This window comes from Thermobia domestica, chromosome 13 (genome assembly GCF_964235325.1).
Source record: "Thermobia domestica chromosome 13, izTheDome1.hap1.1, whole genome shotgun sequence".
NCBI lineage: Eukaryota > Metazoa > Arthropoda > Insecta > Zygentoma > Lepismatidae > Thermobia > Thermobia domestica.
The window spans coordinates 169,904,593-169,926,386 of NC_137466.1; the positions used below are offsets into that span (position 1 = coordinate 169,904,593).

Sequence of the window (21,794 nt, forward strand, 5' to 3'; positions counted from 1 at the left end):
GCAATGATGATCGAGTGTATGGCAGGAAAATCAGCAGCTCTACATGGAAAAGTTCATGACGCAACTCCTTTTAAATTTTCTGAAAAACATACGGCCATTGACTACTTTGGAAGACTTTTAGAAAAAGGTATGTTTACAGAAAAAAGTGTAATTGGGTTCTTAAAACGTTATTATGCAGTATTTCAACATATCTTCTTTGTGTTAATATATCTTTATCTTAGATAATATATTGCTAATATATTCATTCAGAAGTTCTTAAATACCTAGGTGTTATATTTGGAGAAATAGGCTTACAAGAAATCAAAGAAAGAAAGAAGAAACTTTAAAAATCTTATTTTTTACGTGTTACCTAAAATATTGATCACTCTAGCTTTGGAACTAAATAAGTTCTACCCATTCCGTACAAGTCGCGTACATAAAGTGATCCTGACTCGCGTGCGTAAACGTGCTCTGAGATTTTTCTTTTTAAGCTTTCTCCGTTCTGTTGCTTTATTCTTTCTTTTCTTGTTATATGTTTTATATTTTGTTATTTATTCTTGTAGCCTTCTCGAGGGTTCTGTTTTAGTTGTTATAGTCTTTTTTTTTTCTTTAATCTCGTATTTTGTAGAAATTATATTTGAACTACACCTTTAGCCGGTCAGTTGGCCTTATCCTGACGGGGCAATAGCCTTGCTGATGACGTTCCCAATAAACTTTAATTAATTAATCAATGAACTAAATAAGACGGTGACAATGCACGAATTTTCAATGTTACTAAATCAGAAAAATTACATGTTGCAGTACATTGGTCTCTCCTTTATGTTGATCACAATCTGTATAAAGTCCCAATGAATTGGTTCAATTATTATGTATGTAGTACAGTTATTTGCTTTTAATTGATCCCACATAGTGGAATACTTAAGTTAGAGTCTTATGGGAGTGTAACATTTTCTTTATCCTAAGTAGTCTTTAATAATCTTCTCCAGTCTCCATGTTTTGTATGCATTAGCTGAATGTTTGATCATTGGAGCTACCATCACCATCCGAGATTTCTGACTGGGAATGGATTAAGGGTTTGATAACTTAAGGTAAGTAATGAGAAAGACAGGCTCTAAGCTCTGCGATAAACTTTTCGATCAAAATAAGACTTTCATAAGGAATGATCTTCACTCCTTTTCCTTTTCTTTCATGACGTCAGAATATATTGATGCCAGAGCTAAATACTTTCTACTAGTGACTACCAGAACAACTAGTTCTGGTTCATATTATGAAAACTTGTAATAATAAGTGATTATCCGTTAGATTTGTTAGTCTTTCCTATATACATGTTCTCTAAAAAGCATTGACCCTTTAGAGATCAAAATTGAAAATACTTTTAATTGTAATTTAGAAATCATATTATGAAACCACATATGCACCATTTTGTTCGAAGACCTGCCATTTTCCCGGCAACACTATAATCCCGTCACTAAAGAACTTCAGTGGTTTCTGATCAAAAAATCGTGACATTGTTATCACAGGCCTCTTCTTAAACTAGCTTAGCACCACTCGAGAGTTCTGCAAAACTGAAACAAATGATAGTTTGACGGTGCCAGACTATATGGTGGATGCATTAAAATCTCCCAATCTAGTTCTGTCAATCGGAGACGGGTCATTATTAGAACTGTGCGGTCTGGTCTTGTCTGCGTGGTATACGACACCCTTTCTGTTGACAAGTTCCAACCGTTTCTTTTGAGTTACTAAGTGCACCCGTGCTAATTATCGACAGTACGTGTCTGAGTTTATCGTTCTCACCGGCGGGTGCAGCACATCGTGATGCACAATTCGCTTCCAATTGCATGAAACGCATACTATAACATTTCAGGGCATCAGTGTGGACTTTGCCACGGACTGGAGAGCGTCTCCTCTTTTCGACCATGATCTTTTTCGCACATTGTTGTCAAAACTTATCCATTTTTCATCACTCGTGATCAACCGCTTCTGAAATCACTTGAGTTTGTTACGTTTCAATAGATATTCGCAGATAGAAATTCAGTCGACTAAACGTTTTTGAGTCTGATCATGTGGCACCCAAACATTGAGCTTTTGGCAGCGAACTTTCTCCAAATAGTTTAACATTGTGTGGCGATGGATATTCAGGTTCTTGGGGATGTCATTACTGCTTATATGCCGGTCTTGCATGCATATGCAGAATATCATCAACTTTTTCTGTGGTTGGTCGCCCACTGCGAGAAGCATCTTAGACATCGAAATTTCCAGAGCGAAAGCGACTGAACCATCTTCGGACTGTTGCTTTAGATAACGTTTCTTGCCCATACACAGCACAAACTTCTTCACGGGCCTGCGAATCATTTGCTCCTTGATCGAAGTAAAATTGTACAATCTTATTCAGTTTTTGCGGAAAGTTCTCTCATCTTCACGGCGCAATACTATACGTCTGGTTGTAAGAATTCCATCACATTTTGCTCATCAACTAGCTTCAAATGTTAGCAGTCAAATAATTACTGATGTTAGACGTGACACGCTACGACTCCTATACCCTGAGATTTGGGATATTAACATCATCTCGTGGGCAAAAGGCTCAATACTTTTTACTTTTGAAGGAGCTGATATTATTTAGATTACCGTTATGTGTTCAAAGAGGGGTGCATTAAAACGAATAGTAAAAGCAGAAAAGGCATTCATAGGGTTTAGAAACTACTCGTACTTTACAGATAAACAGTGTGATAACTGCGAAGGCAAGTACACTGACGTGACGTGTAAGGGTTAGAAAGCATATAAGAAAGTCTAAAAATAATGATACTGCCCTATCTGACCTATCAAAACATTTGTGAAGAAACGTACATAATAAAAATATGGAAAGAAGACTTACACATAGAAGCTGAATGATATACTTATGGATATGCACAAAGAGCATTCATCCTTAAACGTATATACAGGAAACGAAATAATACATGCGAAAGTCCCACAAATTTGTTAAAACTCACTTAATTACAACAAATTTGCATAATATGAACTACATTTATTTGTTCAGGCGTGATTTTATGGTTTAATAGTGGAAACTGCTGAGACCTGGCAACGGTATATTTTGTTGCAAAGGAAGAGGAGGGCAAAAGAGAAAATTGCAATAACTTAAAGAGAATCATTAATTACTCATTAAAGTTTTAAATAAAGTATTTGTCAAAGAGTTTAGAGGTTGTCCTTCTCATTGCATCGTACAACGTATTCATTCCTAGCTAAAACCTTCGAAAGAAGGTTAGCAGTTCTGATAACCGAAATTTCAGCAATTGCATACAGAAATGGCATACAGAAAAACGTAAAACTTGTGTGAGTGACTTTTATTTATTATTTATTTCTCAATATAATATGAAATTACTGGAGATAATCAATATTCTTAAATAATTTCAGTTATTAGATTTAGATAAAAGTTTCATATTTCATCCAATCAATGAAATTCGTAATTTAATTCAGTATTATTAAAATTAAAGTTTTTGTGATTACCATTTTGTTTGAGATGTACCATAACACATTTAAAAAAATTAAAAAATATTCAAATACAAGTTCTAATATTTTTAATATATATTGAAAGATTTGAGTTCTCAAGAAGAAACTTCCATAAGTTAAAAAGCGAACTTACTGAATAGTTATCTGTTAGTGGTTTCTTATTTTAACAACAGGCATAATAATATTTGGTGCCTTCTTCAACTTAGTCAGTTCACTAACATTCTGTCCTTAATATATATATGACTTCAGTTTTCATACGTAATAAACATACGAATAATTCATTCGCGAAAAAAAAAAAATCATCTTTATCATGGTTATTTTATTATACTCGATATTTTATCTTTCTTTTGCTGTTATTTTTGTAGCCGGATATAATTACTATGGCACTGAGAGAATGTACAGTGGAGTTGATGGCCGAGAAATTACTGCAGATATATTTTTTGGTATAGTGTATTACCAGCGATTAAGACATATGGTTTCAGACAAGTGGCAGGTGAGTTTTTAGATTGGAAGTACATCACTAAGTAAATGTTGTTGAGTGATAAAATAATACATTTGGATTAACTCGTTGGCTACCATGAGATGAGATTAACACGTTCGCACTGATGAGTCTCATGGTGCAGACTGAGTAATATTAATTTCGTACTATGAGACTCACCGGTAACGGTCTAAGGTGATAATATATGTCTTATAATCATGAACTTTAATTAGAAAAAAAACACACACATAAAAAAAAGTTTACTATTGGGAAAAATACATAGATGTTGTCTATGGGAAGAACTGAGAAAAGGTATCTGGTAGCCAACGTGTTAAATGTGCAAAATAGTGTTTTGATATTGTCGTCGTGTTTTATCTTTTGAATTTTACGTCCCACTTTGGTGCTCATTTAAAACGCGTAACTGTTTGATCACCAAGCCCATTCCGCCAAGTAAGGCCGATGATACGGGCTGACTTTTTGACAAAAAAGAAAAAATCCATAATTTACTTTCAGATGTTCGTAGGTTAGGCCTAATTGGTCTAGGGACATAACGAAGGGAATAGAACGATCAGAAAAAATGTAACTTTGTAGACACTGATCATTGATCCCTCTCACTGTATCCGGCAAACTACTTCTATATGCATGACGCACATGAATATGAGTATTATTATATTCCTTGGGATCTTAGAATAAGGTTCTAATTTTACTAATGTCTTAATTAATAAAATTTAACCAAAGCAAATCTCTTAAAAAAAATTAAAAAAAAATACTAGTGTTGCAATTTTGGTAATGTATTATTGCCTTCAACAGACACATCATCACTCCTTTACTATTATCATAGGAATTAGCATGGTTAGCTGTAGACCCAACAACAATACATTAACTACGTGCTAATTCCTATCTAGAAAAATGCAGCTTCACACAGTTACTCCTATAGATCATTCTTTACTTGAATTAAAAAAAAAAGACATGAAGCAAGAAGCAAGACACACAGAATGGAACAAAAATTCAAAAAATGTATAACTTAAAAAAAAAAATGAGATTTGCCCTCTGTACCTGGTAAAATTTTGTACACAGGATATAGGAAATGTGCACAAATATATTCCCTGGGATATTGTATTGTTTTCATATAACCAGCAGCTAGCGTCCAATAAGAATACGTTGGTTCCGACCTAATTCCTAGAAAAAAGCAGTTTCAGGCAGTGACGCCCATAGCTCATTCTAGCTTAGCGACATGAAACAATAAACAAGATACACAGAATAGAACACAGATTCAGAAAATGCATAATTTTATGGGCATTCAACTAACAGTCGCCACAGGAGACAAGAAAAATGGAAAATTCACACTGTACCGTATTATTTGAACTGCCGTTCTCTTGATTACTCTTTGATCTTTTTCCATTCTGTATCTACATTCAGTTCTTCATTTTCTGCCTACTCTTCTTTCAGCTTGTTTTTTCTTATCACTTGTTGGTTCTCTCCCTTTATTGTTGATATGATGAATTTATCTATGTCCCTCTTCTTACTCCTATGTCGAACTATGTACTGCATCTTGGATAGTCTTTCTTTTACTTTAGTTCCGATCATGTAGTGATTAAAATCACAGTTAAGTTCCCTCTGGCTTCTTACGTTTATTACTGACTAGCAGCGTTCACCCCGCTTCGCTGCGGTCACCCCGGAACGCAATAAACTTTGTTACTTAGATGATTTTTACTTTTTCGCTTTCAAGTGATATGATAAAAACCATAGAAGATTGCAGTAAATGTTAACATTATATCGCCTGTCATTTATGTTAACCCGCCCCGCTTCGCTGCGGTCACCCCGGAACGCAATAAACTTTGTTACTTAGATAATTTTTACTTTTTCGCTTTCAAGTGATATGATAAAAACCATAGTAGATTGCACTAATGTTAACATTATATCGCCTGTCATTTATGTTAACCCGCCGAGTGACACGGTCATGCGGGTTGCATATAAATACGTTTATTTTTACCTATGATGAACTAACAAAGGATTTGTACGTTATGGACACTTGAATGGTCAATTATCTCAAGACACTGGTAATTAAAAATTAAAGTGATATGATAAAAACCATCTAGGGTCCAAATCCTAATAACCCCCCAAAAATGAAAGAAATTGGTTCAGCCGTATTAGCGTGATGAGGGAACAAAGGATTTGTGCGTTCTCTTTTATATATAAGATGGCATATCTGATAGACACTAGGTCGATCTTTCTGATTTGACTCATTTCTAGCTGGTATCCTCCACGTTCCTACATGTATCCGTTTATGAGGGAAAGTTGTACTTCGGATAAAGAATGTTTCTTGCCACAAATTGTCCTAACATAATTCCATTGTCATCTATATTATAAAATTGAAAGTGACTATGTTTGTGACTCTTAATCTCTTGAACCACCCGACCGATCTCGATCAAATTTTTGACGTAGATGCGGTTTTGGCCTGGGAGTGTTTTTAGCCATTCACTTTGACGATAGAACTTAGGGGAGGGGGAGGAGTTATAAAAAAAATAAATAAAACTTAACTCTATAACCAAACGACCAATCTCGATCAAATTTTCAACATAGGTGAGGTTCGGACCTGGGGTGGTTTTTGTCATATCACTTTTACGGTAGAACTTAGAGGAGGGGAGAGATCTATAAAAATAAATAAAACTTAATAACTCTTAAACCAAACGCTTAATCTCGATGAAATTTTTAACATAGATGAGGTTCGGGCCTGAAATGTTTATCATTTCACTTTGACGGTAAAACTTAGGGAAGGGGGATGTATATAACCCTTGAATCAGCCGACCGATCTCGATCAAACTTTCAATGTAGATAAGATTTGGGTCTGGGATGTTTTCTTCATTTCACTTTTACGGTGCAACTTAAAGGTGGGGGAGGGGAAAGACATTTAAAAATGATCGAAAATGACTGATATTAGTGTCGAATCCATAGTTTTTCGGGGTCGCTGAGATGAACAATGACATTCTAATGCCGTTTAATCGAAATTCAGACCCGCAACTTGAGGAGGGGGAAGGGAGAGATATATAAAAATGATCGAAGTGACCAATTTTAGTGTCGAATTCATAGTTTTCGAAGTTGCTGAGATGAACAATAACACTCCCGAAAATGACTGATATCAAAGAGCGCTTTAGTAATAGTAAAAAGTAACTGACTAACGGAACATATTACTATTTTTTCTTAATTTAACCCAGCGAAGCGGGTAATTGATGCTAGTTACTTATATTGTGTAGCTTCCCAGGTTGTCTGAAATCCCTATTTAACAACTTTGGCATCGAAATCCTCCATTACTTTATCGTATTTTTTGAGTTTTATTGCAAATCTCCTCTAGTTTGTCAGAGAATAATTCTTTTTCTGGTTCTTCCTTTGTAGGTTGGTATATAAATACTGAGATAACCGACATGTTCCTGAATCTATCGTTTGTCGTTGAATCTAAATGTGCAAATCTTTTCATTGACTGGATTGAATTATAAGATCTTCGTTGAATTTTTTCCTTACCATGAAGCTAGTTCGTAATTGTCTAGTTCTGTTTTCTGGCCCACTGCATAGCATTAAATGTGCTTATTTGTCTAACATGCGCGTACCATCTGATTTCATGTAAAGCAAGGTTATCTATATTGTGTCTCCATTTCGTATAGAACTTTACTTCATTGGTATTAAGTAGTTTCAAAAGAGGGCTATGAACACCACATATCACATTTTTTTTTGACCAGAAACCACAGAAGTTCTATATCGACGGAATTATGTTGCTCTCGGGAAAGTCATTGAACAAAATGGTTCATATGTGTTCCATAAGGTTGTTCGCAAATCACAATAAATGTATTCTTAATTTTATTCTCTACAAGTGTCAATACGTTTTTAGATGACATATAGTTTTGCATAAGCTATTAATATGCTATCAGCTTGTCAATCCCGAAAAAAAAAAAAAAAAAAAAAAAAAATCAGTAATCGCATTGTTTTAGAGGATATTTAACTGTAAAGCCCTTACTTAGTATATTAAACTTTAAAAAAAAAAAAATCTTATTTTCTTGCATATAACTCCAGCAAGGTGTTTACTATTTCGAAGGAATAAAACCCCCTGACTTGAACTGGAACACTCCTCTTGAAGTTTTCCAGTTCAAGAGAGAAAACTTTCCAGATTATGTTTTTCTAAAAAATTAGTAAAGCTGTTCATTAATCTTCTATAGCTTCATAAGTTATATTCAGAAAATATCTTTCAAAACTATCGTAGATGCAGTGATTGTATGAAATGTGTTAAGATTGCTGTAGGTATATAACAGTAGCCACCATAAACGATATTCATATATACGATGTATTTTTTCATAGCTTTCCTTCTCCGCTTATAACCAACCCTAACTGTTCATTTGTTTTAATTCACGCTTATTTTTCTAATATTCCACACTGTAAAATAATACATAAGAGAATAATACATACAAGATATTGTATATGAATACATAAAAAGAGTATTCTTGTAAGATACGAATATTGATGATCATCGTAATTACAATAAGATTAGAAATTGTCGAAAGATTCACTCGTAAGTTATTGTACATTCTAAATATATTACGAAGTATTTGGTAACCTCTTTATTTTCAAGATTCGAAAACTAATAAATATGTTCATGTGTTCTTTCTGTGAGGTTTTATTTAAGCTTTCATCAAAATACAGAAATAATTCTACATATTTCGTGTTCATTCGGGATAAAAAAAAATAAAAGACTTAACCAAAATATATTGCATTACTAGGAAGCATTTTACGTATATAAACAAAGTATCTGCAGAATAACTGTTGCTCGTAAAGACTTTACAGTTAATATTTTCTAAAACATTCTAATTACTGAAACATTTACAGATGTTGACAAGTTGATATATTAAGGGCTTACGCAAAAAAAATTCAAACTTCTGCGTCTTTAATTTCACTTGCAGTTAAGCAGCAAAGTAATAGGCAGTATCCTGTAACAATCTAATAAAGCTGCGAGGTAAAATGTTCTTAAATTCTCATTAAATATTTTCCGCAGTGCTTCCCGTAAGCAGCATAAAACTGACAACAAAATGGAAGCCACGTAAAAAGTATTTTTTCTATAGAAACCAACCACTTCATAATATATTCCGTCTTAATGAATGATCAAATAGGATGTTTTTAAGAAGAGTAGCGTTTAACATTAAATGAAATCACATTAAATTATTGGCAAAGTAAGATATTGGACTATGTACGCCATAAAACCTTTCAGACAAAACTTTGTGTATATTTGTGCCACTATATTCACCTAAGCATTTATATTATTTTATTTTATTATTTTATGTATATATTATTCACAGCCGCAAGAACGAAATTAAAATGTGTGTAGAATGAGTGAGAATAAAATACAAAAGTAGAGTAAAATTAAATGTTAAATTATTTTGTTTTGTAGGTTCGAAGTACAGGTCCTGTAGATAGTGTGACTCAGCAACCTATCAAAGGACGAAGAAGAGGAGGTGGAGTCCGGTTTGGTGAAATGGAACGAGATTCTTTAGTATCACATGGTGCTTCGTTTCTACTTCAGGATAGACTGTTCCACTGCTCCGATAAATCTGTGGTAAGTATAGAGCCTAGGGTGTGGGTAGTTGAATACATTAAAGTTCACCTCATATATTTGACAGATGTTCCAGAATTTTTCTTGATCGATTCAATAAAAATTGGGACATATGTAAAAATTAGATGTCGTTACTCGCCTTCCGTATCTGTATTCGAAGCATAATTTTTGTTGCATGCGTTATGAGACTAATAGCGATTCGATTTCCTAGCCAGCAATATCATAATCGTCTTCAGGAATTTTTTTGACCACTCTTCTCTTTAATATATCTCATTGCAAAGTCGAAACAATTCTTCTTGCCCTTGTCTCCTATATTCTTAATTAATTCGATTGGTATATTATCTATCCCGGTTGCCTTTCTATTCCTAATCGCGGATATAGGTTTTTCAAATTCATCCTGAAGAATACTAAACCCCTTATCATCCCCACGTACTTCATTTTCTACTTCAACATCTAGGCCACGCGGCCTATCCCTACTCTCATACAAATCCTCAAAATATTTTCTACATTTTCCTAAGACTTCATTTCTCACGCTGACTACCTTCCCATTCATATTTTGTACACCATCGTAAGTTTTCTCCGCACTTCCATAGATTTCACTCACATTTTCTTTCGTAAAACTCTTCCCTTCCGCTGTCTGTTTCCGTTCGGAATTTGTTTAACTTCCTGTACATCTTTCTGCTCTCTTCTGTATTAACCTGTTTCTTCACCCTCATTTCCTGCAACATCTGTTTGGAGACCTATAGTTTCTTAGCCGTTTTATGTTCTCGGTAACCTACTATTCCTTCTGCAGCCTGCTGTATGCAGTTCACTATGCTACCTACCGTCTGTTACTACCTGCACCTATCGTTTCCTTATTTGAGTACTTTTAAAGATTTGTTAATTTCTTGTTTTTCAGATTTTCAGTACTTCTGCGTACATTTTTCAGTTAAATATCCAGTTCGGCACAAGTTTATGATCAGAGAAAATACCGGCCTCGCGAAGAATCTTCGTGTCCTTCAAGCTATTCCAATATTTGTTCGGAATCATAACGTAGTCTATTTGATATTTTCGGTCGTCTGTTGAGGATTTTTACGTATATCTTCTCTTGCGCTAATTAAACAAAGTTTTCCCGTTTACTAGTGAATTCTGTCTACAGAAATTGACCAGTCCCTCTCCCCTTTCATTTCTTTATCCCAAACCGTATTTTCTTACTACATTACTTTCCTGTCCTCCCACAGCTGCATTGAAGTCTCCCATTACAATTATACATGCTCTCCTTTTCTTCCTGTCTATAATTTCTTCTACTTTCTTTTAATTTTCCTCTGCTTGAGTTGTATGCGTATGTCTGTATCACGATTAAATCCTTTTTTTTATTTATTTATTTATTTAAATCTTAACATCGAAATTCTGTCATCAATAAATTCTACTTTCACTTTGTTCTCTTTTAAGCGCTTAGCAAGAGTTATTCCCACGCTATTATGACCGCTCTTTTCATTAGCTGAATAAAATATTCTATATTCTTCACTTCTCAATTTCCCATTACCTTCCCATCTAACTTCACAAACTCCTAGCAAGTCTAAATTATTTTGTTTCATTTCTTCTTTAAGATTTTTTAAATATCCCTCTTTGCAGCATGATACGTACGTTTCATATCCCTATCCTAAACCTTTTGCTTTTGCTTGTGTTCCTTTCTCCAGCGATTTTCTCCATACTCTTCCTCTCGCATGTGTGTGTATGTGTGTTAAAAAAAAAAAAAGTGTGTAAAATAATCTTTAAGAAGTGAAGTAGTCCCCAAGTGAAATATAAACATATTTTGTGTCTATAAAAGATTTATTAAACCTCCAGTACTTTCAAGAAATTTCTGAAGAATTTCTGTTTAAAAAAGAAAAATCAAGAAGTCAATCTTAGAACCATTGCACCTGAAGAGTAAAATGTTTCCATAAAGTGCTTCGATCTTTATATGAGTGACTTAACCTGTTGAAAAGACCACAGACGAAGTGGTTCAAGCCGTTCAGGAAAACTGACTAAAAAAGTAAGCTTTTATGTATATATATATACGGTAGTATTACAAGTGCGTCAATTACTTTAAATATATTTCAGGCGAAAGTATGTTTTGAGGGAGGTTATACAATGAAAGGAACGGAAAGAAAAACATTTGATGGATGATATAAAAACTGGTAGTTGTCGCGTCAACTAACCTGCTGTAATGGCATGTTACTAATGGTGGTGATAACTGTCTTTCCTTAAAGGACGCCATATTTCCATTATTGATCCATTAAGGAGGGTAAACCAGGTCTTTCATTTGCTTTCTGCCATCGACATCAAAAAAGGTCGATTGAAAAAAGAAGCAAAAAGTACTAGGTGTTGAGTGATTCATTTCATTTTCAACTTTCTAATGCCGTAATTTTGGTTCTCAATTTTCTATTCTTCGCACCCTTATTAAGAGATTTTCTGATTTGGTGGCCGCGCGTAGCGTAGTCGCTAACGCTCCCGCCTACCATGCGAGCAGTCCCGGGTTCGATTCCCGGTGGGGCACTCGGTCGAAAAAGTGTAAGAAGTTTTTTTTTTCAGGCCAGCTATCCTGAATGAGGTTTTCCTTATTCACACCAGGCAAATACCGGGGTGGTACCTCAGTTGTATCTCCTAGGCCGCTTCCTTCCTTCCCCAATCCTTTCTTCCTTCCTTTTCCCCGGATAGTGTGCTCGTCGAGGGACGTCATCCCTCATATGTGACGGGCTAAATGTCCCATGTCCAATCCACGAAAGCCTAGAAATCTAAACCCTAAGATTTTGATTTTTCTTTAAAAGGCCATTTATCATAGTGAACCCTCCGAATGTACTGCTGCATAGAAGTCTCCAACTCTTCTTCACAGCCACTTATCTTGGGCAGTTGCACATTACTTCACAGTGTTACTTGATTTTGTTGTATCAGCTTGTATGAGGACGTTTCGTAGATCATTTCTTGTCTAAGAGTCCACTTAAGGGTTACTTTTATTCATCAATCATTTTTTGTACTATGTCTAGCCTACCGCTCTTCAGAATCTGTATTTTCAAGATAATTTTCACTCTTGTATTCTTTCTGAACCATGTGTTTCTTTTCCTATCTTTGGAGGTGATTCCTAGCATACATTTTTGCATGCTTTATTGTATTGCCTGTAGAAAAGGTATGTCTATCTTAGTGTCTACGTGTACAAACACATTTATACATGTAATGAAAACTTACCAGTTACAACGTAGAATTAGTATTATTTGTAAAGTACACATACAACTGTATGTACAGAATTATGAAAGGAGTTAGGAATATGTCTTTGAATACTGGTGTTATGAATAAGGAGCAATAGAGCCAATGGAAGATATTGGTTGAAGTGAAAGAACGCTTTAATTAATTAAGAGTAACTGACATACGTAAATGGTTAATTAAAAATTAGATATACAGATAAACGGAGTGCTTCAAAAAGAATCTCCGGCTTCACAAAGCTAAATCTTTTACATAAATCTAAGTAGAACATCTGCGGCAAATTTTAAATCCCACATCGAAACTAAAAATTTCCCTTGGCGATTCACGATGATGTTGCTGGTAGGACTCTTCCTGGTACCTAGCTGACAATTTTTAAAAAAATAGTAATAATTAAAGACTTTGCCTATGTGCCACCTCTTTGAATAGCTGTGGGCAAACTGCCACGCTGCAAAACGACAGATATGCGCGCACAAGTATGGAACGAGTTCGACTATCGTCTAGATCAGAGGTTCAAGAATCTTTTCCACTGGTGTATCACCAACAGCTGCTCGCGTACCACATGTTGAAAAACTCTGGTCCAGATATATGCTATGGATCTGGTGGAGGGCATATTGATCATTTGTAAAAGATAGATGAAAACTTTGTATACCTAAACGTGTTTTAAAATTTACTCCAAAGTTTTATGTACACTCATGTCCAAAATTATTGTCGCATGTATATAAATACGATGTTGTAGGAATATAATTTGATAACTAATTCGCCCGGTATTTCTTATAATATTAGTATGTGTATAATCGACAAAGACATGTATGTGGAAAATTCTGTGTCAAAAGAGCAATAAATAAGAACAATAAAACGAAAATAAAACTTTCTTGTCCATTTAGCAAAATTTTGTTTTTCTCATTCTAATTTTCGCATTTATAATTCTTTTCCTATGAAATTTACCACAAATATACATTTCCCGATTATACACATAGTATCAGTATTAAAAGTACCTGCAAAATCATTATCAAATTATATTCTTACAAGAAGACAGTTATAGATATGCAACAATCATTTTGGACATGAATGTACATGCCTGTAAAAGGTATAATGTTGTGAAATCGGATGAATCTTTTGAAACGCCCTGTATTTTATCTATGGAGATCCATTATTTCCCTTCCATTAATAAGCAGTGGGCTTCCGAGAAGTCAAATGTTTAGCACACATACACTACTTTTATTGATCTGAGAGCTGCTTCTATCAGCTTTCACTGCACCGTAGTAGAAGCATACATTAAAAATAACAGTAATACGAAAATAAATAACAACAATTATACGTTCTATACTCCATATGTTACAGGCCTTTATTTGTCGCCGTTGTGGAAGCCTTCTGTCACCTATGATTCAAGGACCTAGGCAGCAAGATATACAGCAGGAACTGTCAACTGCCACCTGTCAGTTGTGTGGTGATTTTGGACAAGTAGATTTGATAGATGTGCCTTATATCGTGAGGTACCTAGTCAGTCAACTAGCATCTGTGAATATTAGTTTGAGAATAAATACAACTACCTACTAAGGTAATGTGATAACCTGTGATAATGACTAAACGCTTTCTGCGCTACGTGACAGAAAGTCTGAATTGATTTATTTTTGTTATAAGGTGAGAAACAAGCCGCTTTCCATGTCAATGACATGTGTCAGTTTTCGGGTCTCTTGGAGTCCTGTGTGTAAATTTGTTTCTTCGTACTTACTTCGGGCACAGTTAATGAAATGATGATGCACAGAATCCCCTAGATCACAATTTTGAGTGGGTTTGCATATATACAGGGAGTATTAGATAAAACGTTCAGTGCTTCTAAATTAAAAACGGGTGAGAGATAGGGAAATATCATAGAGCGCAGTGAATGGGGAGTACTGCTTTTACCACAGGGCCCTCTTATCACGAGGCACTACGAGGGTCACTCAAAAATTTTAAATATGAAGGTATGTGATATCTCATTGGAAAGATCGTGATTTAATAATAATAATAATAACGTAGGAAAAATCTTTCCTGTGTGAGATACCATTTACAAAATGGCTATCATTTAAATATGAGTTCTTGCACAATCGCATAAAAAGCATTTAAACAGTGGTCATTTCGGAAATGATGCCCCACATAAAAAAGTTTTTTTATTTCTTTTGATAATCTTTTCAATGATATTTCAACATATCTTCTCATTTAGAAATTTTCGAGTGACTCCTCAGTGCCCCATGATAAGGAGTCATATGGGAAAACAATACTGTCCATTCAATGCTCCCCATGATATTTTTTTTTAACCTTCTGTCTTCAGTCGTTTATAATTACTGGGTGTTTTATCTGACACACCCTATAGATATAGTTAATGATGCAGAATTGGCAACATGACATTTTGTTGAATAAAGCTAGATTCATGTATGTAACAAATCGATCCGGCTTTTATATGTACCAAGAGAAAATAAAAACAAAGTAATTGTATTGAAGTATCATATATATTTTGTATATTAAAAGCAGAAGTCGTCAAAAGAGAAAGAAAGCAACTATGATTTTATGGATCAATTTAAATGTCACTTGCATAGGAATTTGTAAAGAAATTGTCTGTCAAAACATTCAGTGCTAAATCTTGTTAAATTCAGGTGAACCTATAACGCTTTTCTTTTCTCTCTCTCTCTCTCTCTCTACACCACATTATAATTGCAACGTAAGGATGTTCCTTCAAGAAAATTAGGCTAATCCATCAAATGTGTCGACAGCATTTTATTATTACTTGTTCCTCATTGGTCAGTCGGTCTGATTGATTGATTGATTAACGTTTAATGACAAACAATTTCAAATTAATACTACAGGGTGTCTACTAAAATTCCAAATTGAAATTCCGTGACTTTTTCGTGACCTTTTCTTTACCAAACCATTGAATTTCATAACATTCAAAAACGAGCAGTACCTATATTCTTCAGCACTTATATTTATCTTATCTCTTCTTTCAAAGGCTGTTCCTTGGAGTGATAAAATGTTGGTATCTTCTCACACTTGAATAAACTGGTTAGATGCGTAGGTGGTTTTGGCGATGCGATTTGCATCGCCACTGCTCAATGATGCCAGCTGAAGGACAGTCTCAAGAGCGAATTCGAATGTGAAATAGGCCGAATTTTCATGCGTGTGATAGAAGCGTACTTTGCTTGCGATTTGGTAGCGTCTAAAGCCGATAATAGACATCTTCGGCGGTGACTTTTGATGTTTCATGCAATAAAATTTTCCAGTTTGTACTTATATTCGTGCAGATAAAAGAAAATCGTAACCCTAAAGCTAAATTTCTTGACTTTCATGACTGTGTTCTGATTTCGTAACCGATAGACATCCTGTACTATTATATGTGAAACCCACTATCAGATGTCACGTAAAAAAACCACTTTGTCAAAGTATTTGAGTTACTGTATTCTGAAAAGTATTTTTGTTGATGAAACTTTTATCTTCTGTTGTAAAGGAGACGAAAGTTGTATCTTAATGTTTTGGAAGTTATAAACTTTCGTCGCAGATTGTATTTATTTCAAAGAATGTCAGACTGTTTTCCTATACTACTTGTTATCCAGATTATTTATTAAATGCCCTTTAAATTTATTATTAACCCTTAAGTACTCGTGCGGGGTATTCACAGACCCCCAACCAGGTAACTTTTGTGTTGCTAGCCAGATGTCCTGATGAAAAAATATGTAAAAAAAAAAAAAAAAAAAGTCTCAAAACGAGTTCAAAAAATCTGATTGGAGCAAATACTTTTAAAAACATGTCTAGAGTTACGCTACATTGTCTTAATTATTTTTAAATATATATATATTTTTATTGTAATAAAACTAATATCAATTTGGGGGTCTACTGGACCCCCGCGCGAGTACTTACGGGTTAAGGGTAGAAGCCAATGCGAAGCATCAACTGTGAAGGACGGAAAAATTTTCGAAAGGATGTGCGTCAGAACATCACACTAGTATTTTTCTCGGCATTCGCCAGGAGTGTGGATTTAAATCATCGGCTTCCTATTTATAAGGCGTGTTGTAAATATTTTGCTTGGAACATTTTCTGAAACACTTGTGTTGGGCTTATGAATTATAGAAATGTTTAACAATTCAGGAACTAAGCTGACGCATGACTATAAATATCAACTTGGACTAACCTTGGTATACGTTTCTTCTTTAATAATTGTCGAAATTTTCAGTGGGAACTTCCGTCTTCCTCAGTGGCGTTTTCTTAAAGCGTTGGCTGTAAATTTCAACTTACATTTTATATCAATCATTATGGTACAGAAGTTATCAAACAGAGTCTTCTTCTAGAAATAAAAATTATAAATACATGTTACGAGCATTGCTAAAGTTGCATTCTTAAATACGTATCTTGATAATAACGAGGTATTTGTGTGATATTTCTGTAAAGATTGTTATAAAATGTAAGATGAAGTTTGCATCTATGCTTTAAGGAAACGCCGCTTGGGGGAGATCAGACTTCCCATTAAAATCTTCGGCAATTGCCGAATCATAGACGTATAACAAGATTAGTCCACTATAGAAATGTTTATCCAAATTTAACTCATATTACGGTTGAGTGTGTTATATCTATTAAAATATGCAAAATTTGTTCAAAACGAAAGAGTACTTTGCCACAATTACTTAGTTAATTTAATAGAATATGTAACATGTAAATTGTTAACAGGAAAACTACTACCAATTCTGATCGTGTATGTCGAGGAAAACAGTCAATTATATTATAATTTACTTCGGTGAGCGTAGTCTTAATAGATATTTACATTCATCTTATTATGAAATTAATTCATATATTGATGAATTTAATATTGGGCCATTCTGACCATATCATTTACAAGTTATATTTTTCGGAGTAAAGAGGAAGATCCATTTTTCGATCGAATAAACTGAAGATGTTTGATTACCTAAGATATTCCGTCCCTCCACCATCGACCATGTTCGATGTGATGACCACACGTGGATCATTCACTGCAAGACATCGCAGTTTCTACTACAACAGACCTTGTTGCAGCTGTATCAGGGGTATATAGTCCCACTTCTTGCTTTTGCAGGCTTTCCAGAGGTCATTTACCCTGCGAACCCAACGTTCTAAAAGCTGCCGTTTGAAAATCTATGAGCACAGTAATCCACAGTAGTGTCTGGACTCTTAACGGGAATATCATCGAACGAAATAGGATTTATAGTTGCCATGTATTGATAGAAGGCCAGCGATGTCTCGGCTGCATGAGTGAGTTTCCCTCTGTTGCAGAAACCAGTAACGATCATAAAACTTTCGAAAAACTTTTTTTTTTTCAGTGACACAAAGTTACATCAGCCTTTTTCATGAACACTTTTGTAGTGATGGCATGAACGTTTCCACAATCACTTAGGCAGATCCATGTCGTCCGTTGTTAAAACAAATTTCCAGGTCACCAGCTAGTTGTATGCATGTAAAGACTTCTGACCTTCTCTTTCGCTCTGCATTATGCCGTGGTGTTAACACATGCACCTGATCTTGTGGATAGTTTGCAATCTCAATTTGTGATGGATTGCACAATTCACTGTTGATTGAGCCACATGTAACTGTTTGACCTTAACATGCTGTAGTAATGGATTCTCACAGGTTGCCATATCCGGCTCTTTTTTGCAGCAGATCTTGTGAGTGACTGACGTCCTCTTTGGGTGCAATTTCGTTGGTAAGGTGATATGGATTGTGGAGGCTACTATTCATAACGCAACATTTAATTATAACACAACAGTGGCTCGTCCTACCGCAAAGCTATTGTTCCGATATCGTCCTAGTATGCAGGGAAATGCAAAAGTTCGCATGGGAAAGAGCCATGACCTAACCTTCCCAAAAGAGATCTTTCTTGGGCAACATTTTGTCCACACCACCTTTACTTTGCTACACAATATATATGTATGCCTACACTTTTTTTTCTCTGTGAAACTCAGTTTGAGGTGTGTCACTGTCTGCAAGTTGTTCGATTACAAATGGATGAACCTTTATAATTTGACTTTTGACATATGTATGCAAAGAAGTTAATAATATTGAAATTATTTAACAGATATTGTATACACTTATGAATTCTGTCAAATGCAATAAGCCATTTGACCTTTGCACATTCACTTATACAGCAATTGTAAGATTTATTTTATGTAAACCATTTCAATAAATGAAACCAAAACTTTGTCTGTCTGTTGAAATTCTAGCTTTGTAGACATAAATGGTATCTTCGTATTTAATGGAAGCCGCAACTCTAGAACTATCACGAATACAACATATTATCATGAAGATTATTTGATGTAAAAATTAAATTTCTAATCGTACGACACACAATCATGCCCTTTAGGCTAAAGGCGACGTATGATTAATGAAAGTAAATAATCATGAAAGAATTGGTGGAATAAGAAAACTCATGGACATTGTTATGCACCACAAACTTATATAGCTGAAATAGAACTAGAAACTCCTCGCAGCAGAGGTAAGCGCTCTATCACTGAACATTCGATACAAGCATGGTTCGAATACTGAAGTTGAAATGCATAAATCCTCAATTTGCAACAAAAGGCGGCAGAGTATTTGTGGTAATAATCTCCAGTTGATTTTTTTCTTTAACTAAAAGAGGGTGGCGATAGCCGAAAAATACCCCGAGAGAGAAAATGTGGTGTGTTGAATTGTTACCTATATATATATTTTAAAATGCTAGGTTTATATGTTTGTCTCCAATCCTTTCGACAATGAGGCCTCGAAAAACCACAAGTCCTAGAAACGTCCCGTTTTCTCTAGTCGATTCCAAATTTTGTGTAGATCGTCCAGTTTTAATTAAATATTTAAAAAAACGTTGGCGTTATTTCATTATTACATTTTTAAGGGTACACTGGAAGTGTTGAAATTTTTTTTTTTTTTAAAAAAAAGCATCATATCCTCTTGAGTTATGCATTCCAACATAATATAGTTGTATACAGGGGTTGTATATCTCTCAGACGTTTGTTTCATGGCCAAATGATAATGAAAAACGAAGGATAACCATTTCTCCAAGCAAAGATGAATATTTGTTGTTTGGAGTGTTTTACCCAATGAACACAATATATCACTGACATAATTAATTTTGTATGTAACGTATTTGCTTATTACATACTGCATGCAAGGAGAAAGAAAACACTGATCATATATGAATTAGAAATTCCAATCGGAAGACGCTCCATCTTGTAAACTGTGCGAGAGATTGAAAAAAAAAATCGAAAAGATCACTTCTTTATGGTATCTCTTGCCAATTTTTATCAAGACACCCTTCACTTGTGTCTGTAAAGGGACATGTAGAGATGATGTGAGGAATGACAAGATGATTCATGCTCATATCTGAATGATGCGCTGTGTAGAGCGTCGGTTCAAGTAGTGTATATTCAAAACGCTAAATGGTGAACTCTACAAGAAGGGAAATTTGACTATCAAAGGATAAAAGGACTATTCACCGTTTTGAAAATCACACCTCAGTTGAAGACGTTATCCCAACAAAACCAAGGACTTTCATGAAACTGACCAGTTTCGATTTGCATTACCAATAAGTTTGTCGTAAACAAAAGAAATCTCTAATTAAACCATTTACGTTGGTCGTGTAATATTGTGATTCGTTGAAACCTTGCACCCCTCTTTATATAATACACTAGAATAGTGAAATCACACCTTTTTGTTGCTAGTGATTGCTTTTTCTTTCTTTCTTTCTTTCTTTAAACATGCGTCAAAATTGAAAGTGGACAAAGTTTTGGATTATAAGCATGAAGAGGAAAGACAGAGGCAAGATGAAGAGGATGCTTAAATAAGAGGAAAGACAGGGGCAAGCAACAGCGAGTAGTCTGTATAGAAAAATAATCACGAAATGATATTCCAGTCTATTTGCAATATCCAGATGAATCAATAAAAAGGGTATTGTCTCAAAATACAGTTAGCTCTCGATTTTTGGTAACTAATTTGGCATCCTTACCAGCTTAAATACCGCGACATCGCCTGGAATTGGTCGATGTGCAAGCCCTGTCTGTTAGCTATTGTCCTGTATGTTTCCATTGAAGATTGCGTTGAGTCACAATTGATCATGGATCCCATTTCGTAATGGTTTGCGTAAACGTAACGCAAAATTGCGTTTTAGTTTGCGATAAACGTAAGAGCAAAGCAGGAGTGTTGACTGAACACAACTCTGATCCTCCTTTGACGCACGAAAAACTTGTCATACACTGTTTACTTAGTTTTCAAAACCCTATTTACCCCCCCCCCACACCACCCATTCTCCCTGCAAAAAATTTCTCGGGTGTTTCCAGTTGATTCCGCCCAACTACCAAACTCAGTTATCCACAAAACTGAAGCTTTTTTTCAAATACCGTCTTGATAGAGACTACTTATCTATTAAAAGTTCTCATTGAAATATAGTTAAGGGCTATCAAAAAAGGAAGTGGTATGAATTTTAATGCTGAGTGGACCTCTTAAGAAATATTCTTTCATATGGATTCTTGTATACAGACGAGATGAATGGGCCAATTTGAGTAGACGATGTGATTTACGAGAATATAACGTTTGTTCGTTGTAAGAGGAAACTAAAAACCACCGGAAAGCAAAAGATAGGATTAAAAATACCCATACATTCAGAAATATTTTTCTAGATTAACTACTGTGCACATCTTTGAAATTCCTTGCACTCTCCACTCATTCCAATATCAATATTTTCACTATTTACACAATCATATATAGAAAATAAAAGTTTTAACATATCTTGTGTTGTTTTCATTTCTGACCCAATGTTTTCTTTCCTTTACACAAAGAGCATCATCTGACTTTAGACCTCTGTGGAAATATCAAAATTTTATTCATGTACTTGCAGTCTTCCTCGTTATTTAAAGATACTTCTGATTTAAAACTTCAGCGGCAAAATTTTTCTATTTCACATACTAACAGGGCTCATAGTGGTCTGGTCTCTTCAAAATAGTTGAAAGTGACCAGAAGCACATGAAAAAGAACAAAATC

The 21,794-nt window shown here is 34.8% G+C and overlaps 1 protein-coding gene across 1 annotated transcript in view; it reads left to right on the forward strand.

The window, feature by feature from the left end:
• Positions 1 to 16,348, forward strand: part of Polr1B (RNA polymerase I subunit Rpl135) — an 85,826-nt gene extending 69,478 nt beyond the window's left edge. Inside the window, exons 18-21 of the mRNA XM_081736866.1 lie at positions 2 to 127; positions 3,849 to 3,976; positions 9,393 to 9,557; positions 14,115 to 16,348. Coding sequence (XP_081592992.1) covers positions 2 to 127; positions 3,849 to 3,976; positions 9,393 to 9,557; positions 14,115 to 14,330 — 635 coding nt within the window. The 3' untranslated portion in view covers positions 14,331 to 16,348. The remainder of the gene's footprint in view (position 1; positions 128 to 3,848; positions 3,977 to 9,392; positions 9,558 to 14,114) is intronic.
• Positions 16,349 to 21,794: the final 5,446 nt, after the last annotated feature.